General features: G+C 61.0%; 3 protein-coding genes across 4 annotated transcripts; all 3 read right to left on the bottom strand.

Annotated features, from left to right (window-relative positions):
* On the bottom strand, positions 1-4,807 carry ABB37_00908 (hypothetical protein; the record flags this gene model as incomplete). The annotated part of the gene is made up of 1 exon (XM_015797292.1): positions 1-4,807. A coding segment is annotated over exon 1 (4,095 nt), but the record flags the coding sequence as incomplete, so codon positions are not given.
* Positions 4,808-5,553: 746 nt separating this feature from the next.
* Positions 5,554-7,217, bottom strand: ABB37_00907 (hypothetical protein; the record flags this gene model as incomplete). Of its 2 annotated transcripts, none has more annotated exons than XM_015797290.1 (1): positions 5,554-7,217. In XM_015797290.1, the coding sequence occupies exon 1, from the start codon at positions 7,054-7,056 to the stop codon at positions 5,554-5,556; it is 1,503 nt and encodes a 500-aa protein (XP_015665298.1). In that variant the 5' UTR covers positions 7,057-7,217. The 2 variants fall into 2 exon arrangements, with proteins under 2 accessions (XP_015665298.1, XP_015665299.1); XM_015797291.1 differs by having other exon boundaries at positions 5,554-7,210.
* Positions 7,218-7,720: 503 nt separating this feature from the next.
* On the bottom strand, positions 7,721-20,914 carry ABB37_00906 (hypothetical protein; the record flags this gene model as incomplete). The annotated part of the gene is made up of 1 exon (XM_015797289.1): positions 7,721-20,914. The coding sequence occupies one exon, from the start codon at positions 20,912-20,914 to the stop codon at positions 7,721-7,723; it is 13,194 nt and encodes a 4,397-aa protein (XP_015665297.1).
* Positions 20,915-20,940: the final 26 nt, after the last annotated feature.

Below are 20,940 nucleotides of genomic sequence, written 5' to 3'. Positions count from 1 at the left end.
TTTGCGGCCTGGCTGTGAGGACAGTAACGCATTGTGTTGTTCCCTTGTGGCGTTGGGTGTGGGAAGCGTGAGGGTGCGTTCTCCGGACCCTGGGGGGTAGCGGTGCATTACTCCCTGTCGACGCAGTGTCAGTCGGCGACGTGGGCTTCCGTCAGAGTCGAGAATCGTGCTGTACTCATAGACGTAGTTCAGTTGAGAAGGTTTGAGCGGATTGCTCGACTCATGATATGCCTTCGCTGTGTCATGACTGCTTGCAGGCCGAGAGCAGGCGAACGGGAGTGGTAGAAGTGATCGGGACACGCGGTCCTCACAAGAATACGGATTGTTTAGTTGTGCCCAGCTGTGATTATCCACCTGCACCGAGTTGTATCGCCGTGCGTTGCCCGTGGCTGACGAAGCGCGGTGCGCAGTCGATTGGTCGGTTCCTTCTCTTGGCCAGTTTTGCGTCATGAAATCGCGAAAGGGTGACTTTAGACGCTCACGTTGGGCCGCCGGTTCATCGGAGTCTTTGCTCTTACCTGGGGTCAGAAAGAGGGACTGCGGACGTGGAACGCACGGCGGGCGCTCGTTGGTCGGTGCGTACTTGGACTGTTGCGGCGGAGAGCGTGGCTGCCGAGACACCGCTGGATTGGCGGAGGCATGTCGAGTCGGTTTCACGGCATCCTCTTGGTCGTTGAGCGGCGGTAAGTTACATAGAGGATTCAACGAGGAGTTTTGGTCGAAAGAGGTCGATGGTCTTTGCTGCTGCTGCTGTTTGATGCAGGACAGTTGGCTGTTGTAATGCATGCGGTCCAAGTCCTGTTGCAGGGCGCGCTCAAGCTCCTCCTTCTCTTCTCTTGTCGGTGTTTCGGACCCCGTTGGCGAAGGCGTGGCGGCGCCAGGTGCCGAGAGTTGTGCTTTCCTGTCGTAGTTGAGCTTTTCTTCGTCGCCATTGCTGTTGGTGGAGGACTTCGAAAGATGTCTAGAGGAGTCGGGAGACAAGACAACGTTTTGGGAGCTCGCACTGTCGCCCTGCGATGCACTCGTGTAGGACAGGTCTTTTTCGAAAAGCGCCCGTGAGTGGTGTGGGGTGGCCGGCAGAGATGCTTCCCCGCCTTCCCCCAACGCGCGAGAACGCAGAAGCCGCTTCTCACTCAGCTGGAGTGCGAGTTCTTCAATCGAAGTGTACGCGTTTGCCTTGTAGCGCATGAAGACACTTCTTGTCGTTTTACTCGGCCGCTCTGGTGTCCTCGTTACCGTGCTGGCTTCCTGTGTGTTGAGGGCTGCCGCAGCAGTCGCATTTGCTGCCCGTTCACTGGAGTTACCACGCAAATAGGGCTGCAAGGGTTGCTGAGGGAACTGCGAGCTATCAGCGGGACCTGCCGTACGCGCTGCTGTCGAGCCGTATGTTTCACGTCCATCGGTGCTGTGTTGAGGTCCGGAGTACTCTGCTTCTGTAGTGCCGCTGCTGACGTTGTTCGTAGCGGACATTGGAAACGGCGAAGAGTGTTCTTGCTCATGCCAGCTGCTACTGCTGTTGCGTTGGTGATTCTGCCCCGCCGGCACCGTGACGTACGATGCACTGCGATCCTTCACAACTGAAAGAATGTCTTTCGTGGACGTGTACGGCTTCGATCCGGGAGTCCAGCCCATCTGGCGCTTTGCGCGATTCGATATACGACGATAAGAGCCCTGACTGTGTGCCTGCCCTCGCGTGGCATGCGCACCTTGTGGTTCTCCGTAAGGAAGCGATATTCTTTGATCCTGCGCCGCGTTCACAACGGCGCTTGTTTCCGAAGAAAACGTTACCTCCCGCCTTTCCGGCTCGATGCTGTTGGCACTCGTGTTCATGACGGTGGACTGACGGGAGTGGCTTGCGTAGTTAGGCTCAAAAGGGCAGTGGGGAAGTTGGCCCAGTACGGAGTCGTCACACAACACGGGCGGCTCCATCTGAGCATCAAACTCCAGCTCGATTGCGTCTATCTTACAGGTGCGACGGCGAAGAAGTGCTCCTCTGCGGTGTCTACGGCGCTTCGCACGTGCTTTACTGTTTTTGCTGTGACGAGGTGTTGGTGTGGAGGCGGGAGATGCGGTAGATTTAGCGTCTGGCGCTTTCGTGTTGAATGCCGAAGACGTCCTCGGGGCGCTGCTGTGTTCGTGTACGTCGCCGATCCGGTTCGTCACCGGCTCCCCATCACGCCCCGCAGCGATCACACCACCGGCGTTGTCCGTGGCACCGTGTGCGGAATGCATTGCCGTCGCCGCTGCCTTGCTTTTGGCGGGAAAACGAGTCGAACGGCGTACTTCGCGTGCGACGAGCTCTGCACGGAACGACTTAAACGGCGAACGCCGCATCGACGACGCTTGTTTGTGTCGCCGTTGCACCGTACGCCCAACCCCGCGCGCCGACCTTTGAGAAGACGATTCGGTGCGACGTTGCGCACGGGCGCGTCGTTTGCCACCGGACGCCGTACGAGAGAAGGAAACAGCGGTCCCACGTGTGTTGGGGCGCGATGGGACGATCGAATAATTCCGCGACGCCACGCCCACAGTGAGAGAGTGGTGCTGCGACCCTGCCGCTAGTGGAGCGGCGGAGCATGACTCGTCTGCCTGCAACTTGGCCATCCAAAGTGCTGTGACGTGCTGTAGCTCACGGCCGACAAGGTCGGCGTAGTACGCCCGCTGCAACGCAGTTAGCGTCATGGCAGACCCGCCGCTCCCGTCTTCTTCCGCCGTGGTTGCTTCTTGATAATCCACGTCTAGGCTCATCTGGACGGCGAGTAAGATCTCCATGGCGCTCGTGAAGTGCTGAAAGACTTCGGCCTGCGCGCGCGCGGCGAGAATGCGCTGCTGCACCCGTGGCAAATTCCACTCCCCGGCCGCAGGACCGATCTCCATCCCTGCCGCCCCGACAGCGGCCTGCGGCGTCAGCGGGAGCCCGACCAGCTGCACCGCACCACCACCAGCGACATCGTCTTCTACGTTGTCCGCCTCAACGCTGTCGACGGAAGCGTCGTTGCTTCGTATTGCAGAAAGCGCGAGCGGAGTTGCGCCGGCCACGACGGCGTCGTCAGCGGCAGCGGTGGCCAAACGCATGGTAATGCTCTGCGGCTCTGCCTGTAGAGCGTTCGCCTTGTCTGTCGTCTCCAACAGAAGGTGGTCCAAATCGGTTATCTGGAGGTTTCGAAACGGTCGAGGTGAGTCTGTGGGTCGACGACGACGTGAACAGCTCGCCGTCCGACTGTGCGGCTTGCGTTCCTGAAACGGTGTCCTGCCGGCTGCGTCGTCTTCATCGGCCTCACTGTCGCTGCCAGTACTACTAATACTGCTTCTGCTACTCTGCCAGTCGTCTGAGGACGAGGAGTCTGAGGAACAGCTAGGGGGGCGCGGACGCACGTAGAGAGTTTTGTTGCTGAAGGCGCGTATCTGCGGCGTGGCCGCAATCGGCGGCGGCAGCATAAGAGAGTTGCTGGAGGCGACGCTACCTCGTCGTTCCGCAGCGGACAGTTGGGCCATCGACACAGAGGAGAAGAGCGGGCCCCCAGAACCGCGCCCGGAGAGGAAGTCTTGCAGCTGCCGCTGATGCAACATAATGACCGAGGCAGAACGTGATCGACGTGCCGGATGCGCGGTGGGCTGACCATTTGCTAGATTGGTGAAGACAACGCTGGAGGTGTGCGTGGAGAGGATGGAGGCGGAGTTAAAGCGGCTGGCGGCGGTGGCACTCGCAGCCACCCCGGAGCCCCGGCGACGCGCAGAACTGACACGCCGTGGACGGGTGGAGGTAGGATCGGCACCGAATACGAAAGGCCGCGTCGGTGGCGCGCTGTGCGTGGTAAATGAGATGGGCGTTCCGACGACGAAAGGGATGGATGAAGTGACCGGGAACAGGCTGCGCTTAACGGGCGCCGCCTCTTTGCTTTTCGCCGCTGGAAGCGAGGCAGGCGTGGAAGACCCTCCCGACACCTTTGGAGTTCTACGGGGGGTGCGATGCGAGGACACGTCGCCCCTGCTGTGGTTGTGCGCGTGCGCCGCGCGAGGGGACTTCACGAGACCGCTCTCATACTGCGCCACGGCTGTGTGATGAGGCCGAGAGGAGGGCTGTGCGCACTCCATTTTCGATCAGCCACGGCCTTTTCCTTTCTTTCTTTTGGGGGGGGGGGGTGTTTGTGTGAGTCTGCTGCGGCTGGGAGGTAAGGAGCCCAGAAGAAAAAAGGAAAAGAAGAAAGCACTGGTGAATGGATAAAGAGGGGAGAGATAATAAGATTATTTTCCAGTGAAAGGAGTTCAATAAAGATAATTTTTCCTTCTATATTTACATGAAGAAACGAAAAAACAAGAGACGGAGAAAAGAAGAAGAAAAAACACTCGCGCTTACGCGCAAATCAATACCGAAACAAAATCGGGAAAAGAGTTTTCCGGGCGGCACGGTCGTGAAACAGCAGCGTATCTGAAAGAAGAAGAAGCACAGAGTGTCGAGTTTCAAAGTACGTATTTATAAATCAAAGTATACCTAGAGAAACGAAATACAGTTACAAAAGAGAAGAAACAATTGTGAGACGCTTCCTTTGACGACAAGACAACGTAAATACGTTAGAAATTTTACGTTGCCGTCAAGTCTCCGAACGACAAGGGTGTGGGTGTGTCTTTGTACAGTCGACAAGAACTTCACAAGACAGAAAGAAGAAAAAAAAACCTGTGTGTGCTGAAACCTAACGTCTCGCTGCGGCAACGCGACGAAAGACGCGCTCGTAAGCGGTAGTGAGGCGATGATACGGTCGCGAAGCAAATGGATCTACGGGAGCCTCAGTTCATCGACAGTCTACCTGCACGAGTGTAGGCCCAAAGAAAAAACAAAGAGAAAACGAGGTGGCGATAAGAAGAAGGAGTTGTCGGACGAGAGAGAAAACGTGGCAGGTGATGTTGACGCAATCGCACGGAAGAAAGGGAAATAATAAAGAGCATACATAGGAGTCACGGATGTGGCGAACGAGCGGCGCTTGGAAAGGCTGCACATCGCCCTCACTCGAAGTCAAGAACAAAAAAATCTGCGCTTCATGTCACTCTTGTGGACCATTCACCTTGCCTTACATTTTTTTGAAAAGCCTGCTCGATTTCGTTCCGTAGCCGTGTGTGCATGACGTCTTCTTTTTGCGCTTGGCAGATCACGCAACCTCCAGGGAAAGACGCGCTCGCTGGCACGTTCCGCTCATGGAGGGTGGCGGCCTCCAGTTTGGACGAGATACACTTGCTGCTTCCTTTTTTATTATTATTCATTCATTCCGCACACACACACACGCACGCACATAGCTGTCTAGTGGTGTTGGGGGAGATACGAGTTGTATGTACATCGATCGAACTGCATCTCAGTGCTCTCCGCATTCTAAGGAGTACATAAGAAAAGAGACACAAAGAGACAGAGAAGAAATAAGCACAAGATAAGCACGGATTGCTGATAAACGACGGTGCATCGATGCGCAGTGTGTACTGCCACAACAGGGGGGTCTTGAGCAAAAAAGGGGGATGGAAGGGGGGAAGAAGCAATCAACGACAACAAAGTGTCAGCAGGGGACTTCAGTTTTCCTTCGCTTTCTCCGCCTCGGAGGCGAGCCGCTTGATTTCGTTCACCAGTTGCGTGTTCGCCTTCTTCGCGTACGCAATTTCCTGCTCATGTAACTTGTCATCGGCGGCCTGTTGCTCCTCTAGTCGCTTCTGCAGACCTGCATACTTCGCACGCCACTCACTCACGCGATGCTCCCGTCGACGCACCTCCGTCTCCAACTCCGCCTTTTCAGCGAAGAGGTGCTGGTGCAGATCACGCTCCGTGCTCTTGCGAACCGCGTACTGGCTTGCATTATCCAGCAGCACATCATACGTTTCGATCGACTGCTGCATGCCGCGTGACAGCTCATCCAGCAGCAGTCCCCGCTCCGGACAGAGCAGGGTGATTTGACGCGTCAGTTCCTGCAGGACATCACTGTAGAGCCGCTCGCGATTTGGGCACACCACCCCGCACGGCCTAGCCGACTCGGTTGCGCAGCGGCGCTGCAGGTGCAGATAGAGCAGCACCACGTCCAGACGAGAGACATGGCCGACGTCCGCCCTGCGCCAGAGGCGAGGGAGGGTCTTATTGGCGGCAGCGGTGGAGGAGGCGTCGCCCCCCGCCTGCGTGAGCGCCGCGCCGTCGCCTTTGCTCTGCTTGCCGTGTGCGGCGGTCGCAGACGAGGTAGACATCGGTCTGCCCCGCTCGTGACCCACCGAATCGGTGTTGCCCCCGCCTTCGCCGGTACCGTCCGCCGCCGCAGCAGCAGCAGCAACAGGCGCAATGGGGAAGAGCATTTCCATCGCGCCGGCGGCCGTCAAGACCCGATCCCCGGCGCGGGGGCCGCCATCCAACGACGCCGCCGCCGCCGTCGTGGTGCTCGTCCCTTTCACGCCACTCAGTGCTTTCTTCGAGGATGATGCCTCCTTTGCGGAAAGACGCGCGGTCACCGCCGTGGCGACAGCGGTGTTGTGCGCCGCCACGCTATCCAACGCGGCAGCCCCTCCTTCTCCGTACCCGACCGAGCGGGAGTCTCCCTTCGGCGGACCACCCACACCGCTGCTTCCGCTTTTTGATGTCTGCGATGGCTGCCCCAACGAGGCGCCGCCGCCAGCACCGCCGCGCTGTGTGCTGCCGTAGGGGCCGTAGCGGGCAGATACGTTGGACGGGCCTCCACGTTGCTGAGGCGGGGTGGGAACCATGCTACTTTTGCCGTAGGAAGAGCCGCCGGGCTGCAGGTGTCCATCCGCCGCAGCAGACGACGCACGAACACCGGCGGCGGCCTGTGCGGCCCCGCCACTCAACACACCTGCAGCGGTCGCGCTCGCCGTGCTCTTCCCGAGGACGCTGTTCTGGAAGACGTGCGCGTGCGCCGCCTCCAGCATGGCGATCGCCGTCTCGTAGTCTAAAGGAATGTTTTGCGCATCGGCGAGGTCCTGCGCCGGCGCTGCGTCTGCGGCGGATACCACGGGGACAGTGGTGTACAACACCGTCCCGAGCGTGTCGTAGATGTTCCCGTTTTCTGGAGTCGCCATGTTCTTTGTGTAGGTGGTCGTAGTTATGCTATGTGATTTTCAGTGCTGCGCAGGAAAGATATAAATATATATTACAAGGGACGACGAGAATATACTTCTCCTCAGAATGAAAGCGAGTTGGGCAGACCAAACAGAAGAGTCGCCCTCGGCGCCTTGCAACTTGAGAGGCGAAAGACGCGTAACGCAGAAATGCGTTCGTGTGTGTGTGTGTGAGAAGTAGCAGATTGACAGACATGGGCAAGTTGTGATATCGGGGCCACAGGTAGCAGTACATATATAAGAGAAGAGTAACCGGCAGTCGTTTCGAAAGACCACAACCATCGATCGGGTTTCTTTGCCTTTTCTTGTTTAGCGTGGGATCACTGAATAACAAGCACCCGGGCTCGTTCCACCCCCTCCCCCATCGTCGTTCGCACTTCACCTATATCGTTAGAGGGGAAAAAGGGGTATAATTGCTCTCGTTACGATGTATCGCTTCATCGCAGTATGGCGCCCGGCTGCACACGCAGAGAGAGAGGGTCAGCCGTGGTGGAGAAATCAGTAGACCAATGCAAACAAAATGAAGATAGTCTGTTTCAGAAAAAAAAACACCGTTACGTGTTTTGAAACCAGCGCGTCAGCTCCGCCTTCTTTCCTCTTACAGCATTACTATTTGTTGTCTGCTTTACATTCCTACGGCGGATGCCACGCGCTGCTGATAGGCCTGCAGCGCCGCTCTCGCCTGTTTGTTGTACTGCTGCACACGCGTCGCCTCCTTCAACACCGCCTGCTGCCGCAGAAGCCACTTCCGCTTCATCTCGGCGCTGTTCACCACGCCAGGCGAAACTGGCGGTGGCGGTCCCGACTTGTAGAGAATGTGGAAGTATTCTTCTTCCTCCTCGTCTTCCCCTTCCCCGTCCCTTCCCTCCGCATGTACACCGTTGCTCCCCTTCTCAATCGGAACGCTTGTGAACGGTGGCACAGCAGCATCCCTGTGAAGTGCAGCCGCGGCCTCGCTCCGTGTAGCACCCGATGATAAAGACACGAGCGGAGGCGGGGGTGTCAATTCAAATCGCACAAATGGCTTTACACTTGTCGCCGCAGAGCGAGAAATGTCCAACTCGCTTAGCTTCTTCTTTGCCGCAGACGGCACGGTATCCTCTGGAGTACGCACATGCGATGTTTGCGCTGCCTTCCCACCTGCCGTGTGTGGCACCAACCGAGCGGCGAGGAAGGGCGACGTCGTGCAGCTCTTGCTGTGTGAGGAATTCGAAGTGGAAGACCCGCGAAGCATCGTTGAGAGTCGCGTCATCTCACCCTCCACGGTCTTGCCCTCCTCGCCCTCTTGCCCGTTCCGGCGATAGGCCGTGAGCAGATCGGACAGGGGCGTTACAAAGTCTGCGTGGAGAGCCGCGTCGCCGTCGTCGTTGCTGGTGCGACGCGCTGATGAAGAACGCTGCGGTGGCTGCTGCCGCGGCGGCGACGATCCAAAGGAGGGAAGAGCAGCGGAAGGTGCGGGCAGCACATTCAACGCAAGGCCATGTACATTGAAGGAATCTTGTGCTTCGTCGGCGGTGCGCAGCAGCGACTGCTGCGGTCCGGAAGTCAGCGCAGCGAAAGAATCAGGAGAAGTGAAAGGGGTCGTATGCAGCGCCGTTGGTAGGCGTGGCAAGATGAGCCACTCTTGCGCTGGGAGGCAGTGCGGGATTTGATCTGCAGAGGAGCTGACAGAGGGAAGGGCGCCTGTGCGTTCGTGTGCGGCGTGAGCAGCTGAAGTGCCGTTGGAGGAGGTAAACGTAGAAGAAGGCGTGACGCGGCTGCGCTTCAGCAGCGTTGCGCTCACCGGGGCAGAAAAGTCAACAGAAGTCAGCCAGTCTGCAGGCGTCTGCGACGCCCCCATTGACCACGAAGCCCCAACACCACCACCACCACCACCACCACCACCACCATCGTAATCATCGCGGCTGCCGCCGTTGCCTGCCACGCCAGCGTCCATTTCATTTGTAGATGAGCTGCTCGTTGTCAGGGCCTGCAGCACTGCCGTTGGGGGCAGATGCTCCATCATACCGACCAGCTTCTGCAAGGAAGAAACCCACGGCCGCAGCTCAGCACCGCCTGCGGTCATGATCCTGCTCAACAGTGCACGACGCTTGCTGTCGTCATCGTCATCGATTACCTGTGTCTTGCCATACAGTGCCGCGGTCGATGATCTTTCCGGTGCGGCGGAGCACCGCAATAGCGCTGTCGCCGCCCCGCCCGGTGCGTCGCGCTCCAGCTGCAGCTGATAGACGTTGCCGAGGGCATCGCCAACGACCCACCGCGGCTGCTGAAGCGGCGGCAGCGGCAGCGGGGCAGACGTGGCAGACCGTCGCATCCAGCCTTTGTGCCTTTCCTGCGCTGTGGACACCACCTGCAGGAGCGGCGAGGTTACGTTGACCGCGCTCGAGCAAAAGAAGCATCCGACAGGGACGTCTGACAGGGACGACGAGGCCGCTGACGGTCCATCAGTGAAGTCACCGGAAGAGGTGAGAATTGGCGTGCGGCTGCCGCGGCCACCACGCACGGCGAGCGGTGACGTCGGGACCATCCACACACGCGCCGATCCATCGCTGCAGCCTGCCGCCAACACAACTTTATCCACTGTGTTTGCATTGACCATTTGCAAAGAAGCGGCAGCAGCCGTGGCCTTCCCGCTCTCGAGCGCAGGTGAGGGTGGGCAGGGTGGTAGCGCCGCCGCCAATTCGTTCGGTAGCACGCTGAGCTGCACGGTGGTGACAAGAGGGGTAACAGACATTCGTTGTGGTGCGGCAGATCCGCTTGCCGCCGTACCGCTTTCGCCCATCGCGTCGGCCGCGGACACCTTTGTGAAGCTCAGACGCTGACACAGATGCACCTGCACAAGCGGCAGGACGTGCGTACGCAGCTCAAGTGCCGTCGCGGCTGTACTTCCTCTCAGACCACTCTCTTCTCTGTACTTTGAAGACGATGTACGCGGTGGCGAGGAGCGACGAGGTGCATCTCGCCGGTGCAGGTGTGGTACGTGAATGCGCAGCAGCAACACCTCGCCACGGCTAGTCGTCAGCGCAACAACGAACGCGCTCGTCAGCGGCGACAACTGTGCAGTGGCATCACGCTTTCTGTCCGTGTTCGTTGCTGCCGCCTCCGCGTTTTGTGCCGCTGCGCCGCTGCTGATGTGTGCGGTGGAGGCGACGCCGCACGACACGTTGCGTTCTGCTGATGTTGCTGTCGTGGAGGTGGAGGTGATGGTTGCCACCAGCATGGCGGTGCTGGCCGCGGTGAAGTACTCCTCCTCGCTCAGTAAGTAATCCACGTCCACCTCCGCCTCGCGTAGATGGTCGTGAGTGATGACCGCTGCACCTTGTGCGAGATCCGTCTGCAGACACGGCGCACCGACACTCCATGTCGCATTCTCTTCCTCCTTGTCAGAGTCAGACGCACGCGCGACGATGACGCCTTCCTCCGGCATTTGCTCCGCGTTTTTCAATACGAGAGCCGCGTCTGGTGTTTGCCGAGAGATACGGATGTTCAGCCCGCCGCTCACCGCACTCTCGGACCCGCTGCTGAGCATCAAGAACAGCTTGCGCTGCGTCACGACCAACGCTAGCTTGCGGTGCCGGCTCTCGCCATCGCCCCCTCTTCCCTCGCCTGAACTTGCCTTCATTCCTTCTAATGGTTGCTGTTGCGGTGGGTGTTGCGCAGCTGTTCCGCCGACCCCCTCAGTCAGCCATACCACGGCGGTGATTTCCTCTGCAGCCTCCACGTCAGCCCATTGTAGCCGGTGACGATGGAGATCCAGCTGAAAGCTCTCGCGCAGCTCCATCTCATTCACATGACACCGTGCGAGAAGATGCTGCAGCTTCATGGCCCGCCGATCTAGAAGTTCACGGTGGGCCGCCCGTTGCCTCTTTGCGAAAATGCTCGGGTCTGGGTGCGGGGCGAGGGTGGTGGCGACTTCCAGTATCACAGAAGGCTGTGCCATCGGTCCTTCCCTCGTCTGCGACTTCAACGTTCTCCATGGCTGCGGGAGGGGCGCGGCGGGTGCGGGTTGGTTGGTGGTCGGGTAGGGCACGGTCTGACTGAGCATGTCAACGTCAGAGGAGTAGAGCCGGTCCCCCTCGAACAGCGCAAGGCCACCGCCGCTGTTGCTAAGGCTGCCGGCGCGCAGACTGAAGCTGTTGCTGCTGCGGTGGCGAAGTCGTCGCTGATGCCGACGTCGGTCTTGATCGGCCACCATCACCCGCGAGGCGGCCTCGCTGAGCAGCTTGACCACCGCCACATCACCGTTGGCGCAGATGGCCGTCACGTGGGCTGTTCTGCTGTCGTCGGCCGTGTCGTAGGGCGAAGAGGTAGCGGCAGAGGTGAAGAAGGGCAATGCGAGGCTGCTGCTGCTGCTCTCTGCCGTGCAGCGCCGTACACTAAGCGAGGTGAAGACCTCCGGCGACAGCTCCGATGACCAGTGTGAGGCAGCTGCCGCCGCAACACTTTCCTGCACGTTGAAGGAGACAACCGGGTAGAGCCCGTGCTCCGGCACCTGCACACGCAGCAGCAGACGTCCCTCGATTCGATTCAGGCCCGGCGCGGCAGACCACACATACACCAGCCCAAAGACGACACCCACCACAATCTTGGTGTCTTGCAGCGCAAATGTAATGCAAGTGATGCGGCAGTCATCGTGGCGCAGCACGAACGACGGCGTCATTGGCCGGGCCGCGCTCGACTGCAATAGCGCCGCGGTGTTCTTGTACGCTGCGAGCGTGCGAAGACTGTTCGTGAAGACCGCGTGATCGCTGCTGGTGCCCGTAGTGGTGGTGGTGGTCGCGTCGTTGTGCCCACCACTCGTCCACCCCCCGCCCACGCCACCTTCCTCCGAGAGACAAAATACAATGGCCGTGCCGTCCGCGGAGCCGGTCACGAGCTTCAGCCCGTCTGCGGAGGTCGCCACGGCTGTCACGGCCGTGCTGTGCGACGTTGTCAGACACTGTGTCGAGGACTTCACATCGGGCCCGCTGCTGCTATTCACCCGCCAGGCCTGCAGCGTGCGGTCCTCGCCAGTGGTCAAGAGTATCAGCTGCGGCGCCTCCAGCACCTCCGCGGCAGACTCGAATGGAGCGCGGAAGCACAGACCGGTCACGGCGCCCTGGTGGCCGTTGAGGGTAGCGAAGACGGTGCCAGAGATGCCCATGTAGGTCAGTCGCACCACGCCGCGCTCATCGGCAGATGCTACGCAGCGCCCGTCCGGTGAGGCGAGCACACGCGTAATCGGAGCCGTGTGCAGCGAGGTCCAGCGCGCCACGACGGAGCCGGAGGCGTAGTCGACAATAAAAATAGCACCGTTGTGGCAGCCGACGATGCAGGTCACAGCGAGCGAGTTCGTAAAGCTCAGCGACCGCACCGGCGATTTGAGGTCAAACTCCATCGTGCGAAACGCGACGCGCTGATACTCCGCACCGTGCCGCACCCGCCACTTCATTGGCTTCTTCACGGCGGCCGCCTGCCCACTCGCAGACCCACGCGGCGGCGGCGGAATGCACGGCAGCACCGGCGGCGGGGTGCAGAGCGCACGAGTGTTGTACAGCAACAGTGCCCCGTCCCAGCTGCCGCTGGCCATGATGTCGCCCGTGCAGTGGAAGTCGACGCAGGCGACCGGGCCGCGGTGCTGCCGCTCCTTGTGAAAGGCGATGAGCGGCGTCAGGTACGCAGGCCGTGCCGCGGTGGCACGAGCTGCGAGGGAGCTCTGATAGACCGCCGCGGCGCCGCGGCCTTCGCTTTCGCTCCCGTTTTGGTCGCTGCTCATCATCCGCCGTTGCTGCTGCTGCTGTCGTCGCCGTTCGGGCGAGTTCGCCGGGTACTTGGGCAGGCGGCGCGCGATGGCCGTCGAGACCTCCTCGCTCAGCTGCGATGGTGAGCCACATAAATTCCATAGCATCACGTACGAGTCGTGGCTGCCGCTGCACAGCAGCATGGGCTGCAGCGGGTGACACACGAGGCCACTGATGCTGCGTAGGTGCCCCGTGCCACGCTGCAGCAGGGAGTTGTCCTCGAGGTTCCAGACGTACACAATCCCACGAACACAGCCGGACACCAACAACTGCGGCGTGGGAGAAGAGGAGGAAGAGGCGGAAAAGGCAGCAAATCCACCACTACCAACGCTGCGTCCGGTAAAGCCGCTCGCGGGCCCTCCATGGGTTTGCGGTGGCACGTACCGCACCGCCGCCACGGCCGACTCGTGCCGCAGCATAGAGCCGAGACGACTGCGATCCCCACCTGTACCACCGGCACCGGCACCACCACCCGCTTTCTCTAGCCCACTCTGCTGAGAGGTTAGCAGAGCGTCCTCCTCGTCGCTCGTGCGGACGCGACGCACAAAGCCGTCGTCACCGCCGAGCGCGACTTCCGCCTCGTCGGGGCTCAACGCCATGCACCGAATGGCCAGCGGGGACGCCGTCGTGAGTAAAACACGCGTCTCTCCGCCGTGCTGGCGCAGGTTGAGCCAATGTACCCACAGCGCCGCAGCATCCTTTACATCTGTCTTCGTATTTGAGACTGCTGTGCTCCCCGCTGAGGGGTGAAGGCCGGTGTCGTGAAGTGGCTCCTTTGGTATTTCGTCATTCTCCGCTACACGTGAGGAAAGCGGCGCTTTCTGCAGAGCAGTGCTTCGCATTAGCGCTGTCGACGCCGTGTCGTAGACGCTGATGCAGCTGCCCCTAGACAAGGCGTTCCACACGCACTGCCGCAGCAGCGATGGCTGCCGCAGCAGAATGTGGTAATGCGTCTGCAGAAACTCCAACGCGTTGCCGATGCGGCGCACTTCGTTGCGGTAGTGATGCCACTGCAGTGGTACACTTCCGCCAGAAAAGACGTTGCCCTCACTTTCCACCGCATCCCCGCCGTTGATCAGGTCGACGTCGCCATCTACAGCACCAGCAACGGCGACGACAGGTGTGACCGTGTCGTCCAGCCGCTTCGTGGCGTGCATCGTCGAGGAGAGCAGCCCGATCAGCTGCGACAGCATTCGCCGGCTGACCATCACGCACTCGAGAAAAGGAAGGTAGCACACGAGTGTCGCCGTGATGTCTAGTCGGCTTGCCTGCACAGATCCCTGCAGCACACCGAGCAACTCGCGAGGGCTGTAGCGCTCGGGGTAGAAGAGGCACGATGCGAGCGGGGTCGACGCATTGCGCTCGATCGACTCCCGCGTACGGCACAGCGCCTGCCGCACCTCCTGTGCATCCATCGTCATGTCCACAGGTTGATACCGCAGCTCCGCGACGAGCACTCGCTCCTGGGCGCTCTGCCAGTCCGACGCATAGGGGAGGTACGTGCGCGCGACTGCCGTGACGAAGGCCGCCGAGGTGATGAAGAGCCGGCCGTGGTGCGAGTCCACGCAGATGCCGCGCAGCAGCGCCACCAGCCGCGACGCCACCGCAACGTTCGAGACGAGGCGGTACAAGTTGTACTCCATCACACCCCCGACGGGATGACGGAGAAGGAGAAGCGTCAGCACGAGACGAGTAGTCGGCCCGTCGAAGCGGGTCTGCAGCTGGTGGAAGAACTTCACGTAGAGCTGCGTCGAGGTCGCCGGGAGGGCGCGGATGTCCTCGCGCAGGGTGTCGAAGGTGCTGAACAGCCGCAGGTAGGTGATGGCGGAGATGAGGCGACTGGGGCGGCCGGCGCCAGCTTTGCGCAGCAGCGTCTTCAACTCATCCGCAGAGAACGACTCCTCCAGCAATTTCCCGTACGCGGCGAGGTGCAGGCGTACCAGCTGCGCCCGCTCGCCCTCGCTCAGCAGCGGCAGCGGCACCACACGCGCGGCGGGGGTGCGGGTACGCAACGCGCTCGCCAGCTGCGATCGCGGACAGGCAGAGACGATAAATCGGATGTGCGGTGCCGCAAGGGGGTGCAAAATCGTACCGAGCAGACTGACCAACTCCACCGACTCGGAGGACTTGTCGAGGCCATCCAAGATGACAACCAGCGCCGCCGGCCCCGCCGCAGCGGTACCGCCCGCACTGCCCGTGGCAGACGCCTCGTATCGGCGGTGGACTGTGGCGTAGGCCTGGTCCAGCATGAGCAGCAGCTGCTCTATCGAGTCGGACTCCTGCACGGACACCTCGGCGTAGAGGTGGAAGAGCGCCCTGTACGTGGTGGCGAGGAAGAGCAGCAGCGAACGCACGGAGTCGTCGCCGGCTTGAGTGGAGTAAAAGAGAAAAGGCCGCGCTTCCGCGATGGGAGCCGCCTTGTGCATGGGGAGCAGCATGCGCTCCATAAGAGCGGCCAGAGCCGACGACTTGCCGTCGCCGTCGCCGCCTTCCACAAGTAAAATGGAGCTCGCGCTACCCACCGAATGCGCGCTTGCCTTGCGAAGGCCGTTGCTTCCACGACCGTGATGGCTCACACTGCCGTTGCGCGTGGTGAGGCTTCCGCGTTGTTCGTCCGTGGTAAGAGCGCCGTTGTCCTGCGAGGAATCCGTCGTGGTTCTCTCACCCGCCAGCGTACTCGGCGACGTTGCCCGATCTCTCACGGTGGCGGCCTCTGTCGACAATGGCGAAGGTCGCAGGGGTGAGGAAGAGACGGCAGAAGTGTGCAGTGTGCCAGCCACCGCGAAGCTCGAGAGCTGCTCCAGCAACCCACGCGGCGCGGCGTACAGTGCGGACAGCTTCCGTGCGTACTCGCTTTGCGCCACGATGAGCGTCCCGTAGAGGTCGGGCGCGTTCACGGCGGTGGGCGAGGTAGGGGACGCAACTTCAACTACATTCGCCTTATCCTCCGACGGAGTCCCATTCGTGTGGCGTGGCGCAGCCTCTTCCGTTCTACGTGTTTTCACCTCCCCGCGTTGCGTCACGGCTTCTGAGTCCGCCTCTGCGCGGTTGGTGTCGCCCGTGTGCACACCGCAGATGCGTCGAATTACGTCCTGCAACGCGACAAACACCTTCGCAGAGAAGTCGCTCATATCGAGCGGGACGTCGGTCGAGGTCAGCGGCCGCGATTCTTCGGTGTCGCTGATGCGGGTGGTCACGAGCGACCAGAGGGAGTCGGCGTTCTCGCCGTTGCGCTCCGTCGTGTGCGCTGTCGGTCCTACCGCGTCGAGCGCGCGGCCGTCGCGAACGGCCCATCGACCCAAATCGTCCTCCAGCATGGCACGCGTGCTCGATTGCTGTGCCGTGCGAACACGATCACCGCCACCCCCGCCACTGCCACTGGTGATACTGCTGTACTTACCTTCCGAGACATCGCCCACGCCATCGGGGCGGATGCTGTTCGTCACCACTGCCGCTGACTCTACGGTGAGAGACTTCTTATTCGATTGGTTGTACGCTGCCCTGTAGATGGTCAGAGCACACCCAGTTCCTACGATGCGCTGCTTCAGCGCTGAGATCGCCTGCGTCGCGGTCGGTGAGTCGGCCTCGTACACGCGCCGTGCAGCGACGTCCGCAGGGCTGAAGGTGGACATCAGGTGGTCGAAGTCGCGCGCAAAGAAGAGCGCCGTGGCGGTGTCGTCGTAGCCGAGCCGGCGGCGTGTGTTGTACATCGCGTGCCGCATCTCTAGCTCCGTCACCGACACGTGCGGGTGCGTCAGCTCGGTCATCCAACCGTAGTCGCTCGCCTCGACGTCCTCGTCGACGACAAGCTGCAGCGGCGTAGGTGGGCACGACCCGTAGCGGGCGCCGATCATGCCAATAAAGAACGGACTACACCGCGAGACCTCATTCAAGCAGACAGACGTCGACAAATTGCGTGTTGTCGCGACCGCAGGGATGCCCCAGCGTAGATCCACCTCCAGCAGCGTCACCTTCAACCCAACCTCTGCGGCCCAGCGGCGCAGGCGGGGGAAGACGTCGAGCGTGATGGCGTTGCGCTCGTTGTTCATGTCGACAAACGTGCTCGAAATGAAGAAGCGGCAGATGCGGTAGGAGGTGAGGAGGCGACGGACAACACCGAGCTGCGTGCACGGGAACACCGCGTGCATCTTCGTTCCCTTTCTATGCCGACTCGATGCTGTGGAGAACGCCGGTGTGGGCGAGACGGAGGACGCACAGCCGCGTACGTGTTTGTCGCGTCGCTGTGCTGCTTTCTGTGGTGTTGTTTGTGCGGCCGTTGTGGAGGGCGATGGCGTTGCAGACCGCGATGGCACGTGTGCCGTTCGACGGCATCGGCCCACCGTCGTCCTCGCAGCGGCTCCCTTTACCCTGTCGTCCACGCCGCCGTCGGCAGGCGTAAACGCAGACCGCTCTGACGACGCGGAGAGCAGCTTCACGAGCGAAATAAACGGCCTTGGGTGATAGATGGAGGAGACCTGCTTGCCTTGCGGGGCCAGCCACGCCGCCTCCTCCACATCCGCAACCACGCCGCCCCCCGTAACGTGGTTTTCGGACGGCGAGGCGTCCTCTGCAGCGGAAGAGAAAACGCCACCGGTGCGACTCCACACTTCCGACGCCTCGGCCTCCACGATGGAGCGCTTGGAGAGCAGACGTCGTATGCTGGGCAGGGCGGCAGGGCCGCTCGTCGCCAGACTTTCCGCACCGGCCGCAGACGGCGCGACGAGGGAGGTTGGTGAACTGCAGGAGGAGAGGCCGGCGGAGCTGCCGGTGAGTTGTTGCAGCTGACGCTCGCTGCTCCGCGAGCGGGGCCCCCAGTCCACCTCCCACGCCGCAGATGTAACGACCTTGCCGAGAGCGTCGAAGGAAGGCAACGTGACCGTCGTCGTCGCTGCTGCAGCTGCAGCGGAGAGCATTGCAGGGTCCTTGTGAGGCAATGCGAAAGCCGAAGGAGGAGGATGAGACGGCGGAGTGTCTTTCCTGTTCACGCTGTCGTCCACCGCTGCATTTGCCTCTGCACTGGGTGGCGGCGTTACGGGCGGCGAGCCACGGCCGGCTGCAGCTGCTCCTGCGGCGTCGTAGTTCCCTTCGCGGAGGGCGCTGATGAGCTTCAGGGCCCTCGCCCGCTCCGCCAACGCCTCATGATTTGCGCGAGCGGAAAAGCGAGCCACCTCGTAGGTCTCCGCCGCCCGCTCGATCACCGCCAGGGCCCCGCCACCGACCCGTTCTGCTACAAGGCGTAGAATCGCGTCGCTAAACCCGGTGAGAAGAAGATCGTTGTGGTGGCGGAAGCGGTCCTTCACGGCGGCGCGCTGCAGAGCCACCTGTGCAGCTCCACCGCTGAGGGCGCGCTGCGAGGAGAGTGGGCTGGCGGCTTTTAAGTTCACACCGACGTATACAAGATCCGGGCTGCCGGTGCGGCGCATGCGCGAGAGATAGGTGGGCAGGTCACCGAAGGCTGGTGCGTTGGGGTTCATCTGTGCGTAGGTGCGGTGCGTACCCTCATCAAAGACGAGGAGGGACTCGACGCGCATGCTGCGTTCGATGACTTCGTCGAGAAAGGCGTAGGGGAACTGTGCCCCGGAGCCCTCGGAAAACATGTCGAAGGACGTGGCGACGCAGGTGCACCTCTGCACCGCCGCCTCGCTGTCCGTCTTACGGGTGAGCAGCTGCGTACTCGCCAACACGAGCGCATCCACCAATTTCATAAAGCTGAGCCTGTGAGGCGTCTGCAGCGTGCAGGTGTTCTCGAGGGGATCGGTGTCTGAGGTGTCACTGCTTCGTGACTCGAAGTTGGTGTTGCCGTCGTCCAGCGCGCTGTCACTGCCACGCCAGTCACCGTTGCTGTTGCTGCTGCTTCCGCTGTTTTTGTGTGCTTCCTCGTTCGCGTTCGCAGCGGCGCTGAGGTCTGCCTCGGTAGCCGTATTTGCGTAATCATCTTCGCGAAACACCACGTACTCATCATAGCAGTACAGTAGCACCACGCACTGCTCACAGCTGCGCATCAGCATGGCAATCAACAACGCGGCCACATCGATTTTGCGCTGAATGGACGCGGTCTCCACAGCCGCACCCGTCGCCGTCATGCACTCCATCAGCGCCTGCGTCACACACAGAATCACAACCGACGTGCCCTTCATCGGAATAACGTTGAGGCGCGCTGCGGTGTTCACGGCGGAGTCGACGGCGGCCGTGTACAGGTCCAAATACCGGTGCAGGAACTTCAGCGACGCCGCGGGGGCTTCAAAGCTGGCGTGTGCACGTCGGACTCGTTCGTCGAATTCATTCCCCTCCACAACGGTGCCGGCGGCGGCCCCACGACCGCGCCGTCCTCCACGCATGTTACCACGACCTCCACGAAGATTTCCACGGCCGCTGCGACTACCTCGGCCACCGGGCTGCGCTTTTGGTCTGGAAGCGGGTCGCTGATATGCCAGTAACACCGCCATCTCGCGCACCTCTTTTACGGCCACGTAGGCGCTGTAAAACCGGTACGGCAGCTGCTGGCTCATCGCGACCTGCTGCTCATCCACTAACTTCTCCAACACGAGCTTGTGCGTCGCCGCGCTGCACGTGCGGGTCAGAATGTTCCGCAAGTTGCGCAGCAGCGCCATGTAGCCGACAGCGCGCGAGGCGATGAGGAAGTCCCAGACTTTGCCTTTATTGCCTTCCTTTGACAGCAACGTTTCCCAGGTCTGCACGACTGGCAGGCGCATGCGTGTGCCACTTAACGTCGGGTGAAAGATGCAGTAAGGCTGCCTCGCCGCCTCGGTGTTTTCGGCTACGTCGCTTTCAGCCGTCTCTTCTCGCGTCGCAGCTTTCTTAGGTCTATTCTGTGGCTTCGATGGGAGGACCTTGCGGGCTAAGTCTGCAGCGGGCATCCACGTTGGATCGGTGCGGTGTAACCCCATCTGCATGAAGGCCTCTTCACTCGACGGGTACTGTTTGCCGAGAATGCAGCACACCAAAAAGGCTGGCTGAGTGATGTGCAACACGCGAATGAGCAGCTTGTAGGTGAAGGTCGCCCTGCGCTGGCGGCGCGCAGCGTGGGCGGACGCCGCAATATCCCCCATGCCCTCCGCTTTGACGTTTTCATCGTCGCTATCGCTGCTGCTGTCTTCCGCTGACTCGCTGCCAGATCGCTCGGCATCCTCGTCGTGCGCTTGCTGTTTCTGCAGACGCTGCCGCGCCTTCCGGTGCGCACGGTGCTCGGCCGCCTCGTTGTCGTACTTGGACATGCTGAAGGGCGTGAACGTCGCGAAGCAGTGCACGAGGCTCGTACGCAGTGCCGTCGGCAGGTACGATCGCGTCGGGTCCGCCGCTGTGCTAGTGGGGGTTTTCTTCGATTTCCGCCTCTTTCTTTCGCTCTTCTCACCGCGCGTCGGGGGGCGCGCTTCACGGCTAGTCCACGAGGGAGTAGTTCGGCCTGCAGGAGAGTCCTTCGAGCTGACAGATCTGTGCATGACGGTGGCGGGCGAGCGCACAAGGCCGGCGGACACCTGACTCACCGTGTCACCCTCTGCTTCGCCGTCTTCGTCTTCGGTGTACGGCGCGCGGAAACAAGAGAAGTCGTGCGCCGCGTCGCAGTCGTAAAAGTAGGCGAAGTTCGCTATCGCCAGCCAGTCCGGCGGGATCATCACGATTTTCTCCATGTACGGCTGCAGAAAGGGAATGCAGTTTGGCTCCCGTGCGCACAGGGCGACGAGGTAGTTCGGGGAGCTACGTAGGTGCAGCGTGCGTCGCGTGTAGAGAGCCAATTTCAGCACAAATTCACCGTCCTGGCGAGAAATGAGGTGCACCAGCTCTCGCATATGCGCCACAGTCGCGACACCATCGCTCACCGGCGGCTTCTCTTCTTGAGGGAGGTGCTGTGGTGCCTCTGGTGTTTCGCGTTTTCGACTGGCGTTGTGATGACGCGAGAGTTGATCTGGTCGGATAGCCTCGTAAGGCGGCTCCTTCATCAAGCAGGAGGAGACGAAATCCACCAGCTCCGTCTTCAGCGGCGTGAGATCTGCCGCGTTAGCAGCGTAAAAGAAGTCCATTTCTAGCAAACTTCGCAATAACTCGT

Source organism: Leptomonas pyrrhocoris (assembly GCF_001293395.1).
Source record: "Leptomonas pyrrhocoris isolate H10 chromosome Unknown, whole genome shotgun sequence".
Lineage (NCBI taxonomy): Eukaryota > Euglenozoa > Kinetoplastea > Trypanosomatida > Trypanosomatidae > Leptomonas > Leptomonas pyrrhocoris.
This window is presented reverse-complemented; position numbering and strand designations above follow the sequence as displayed.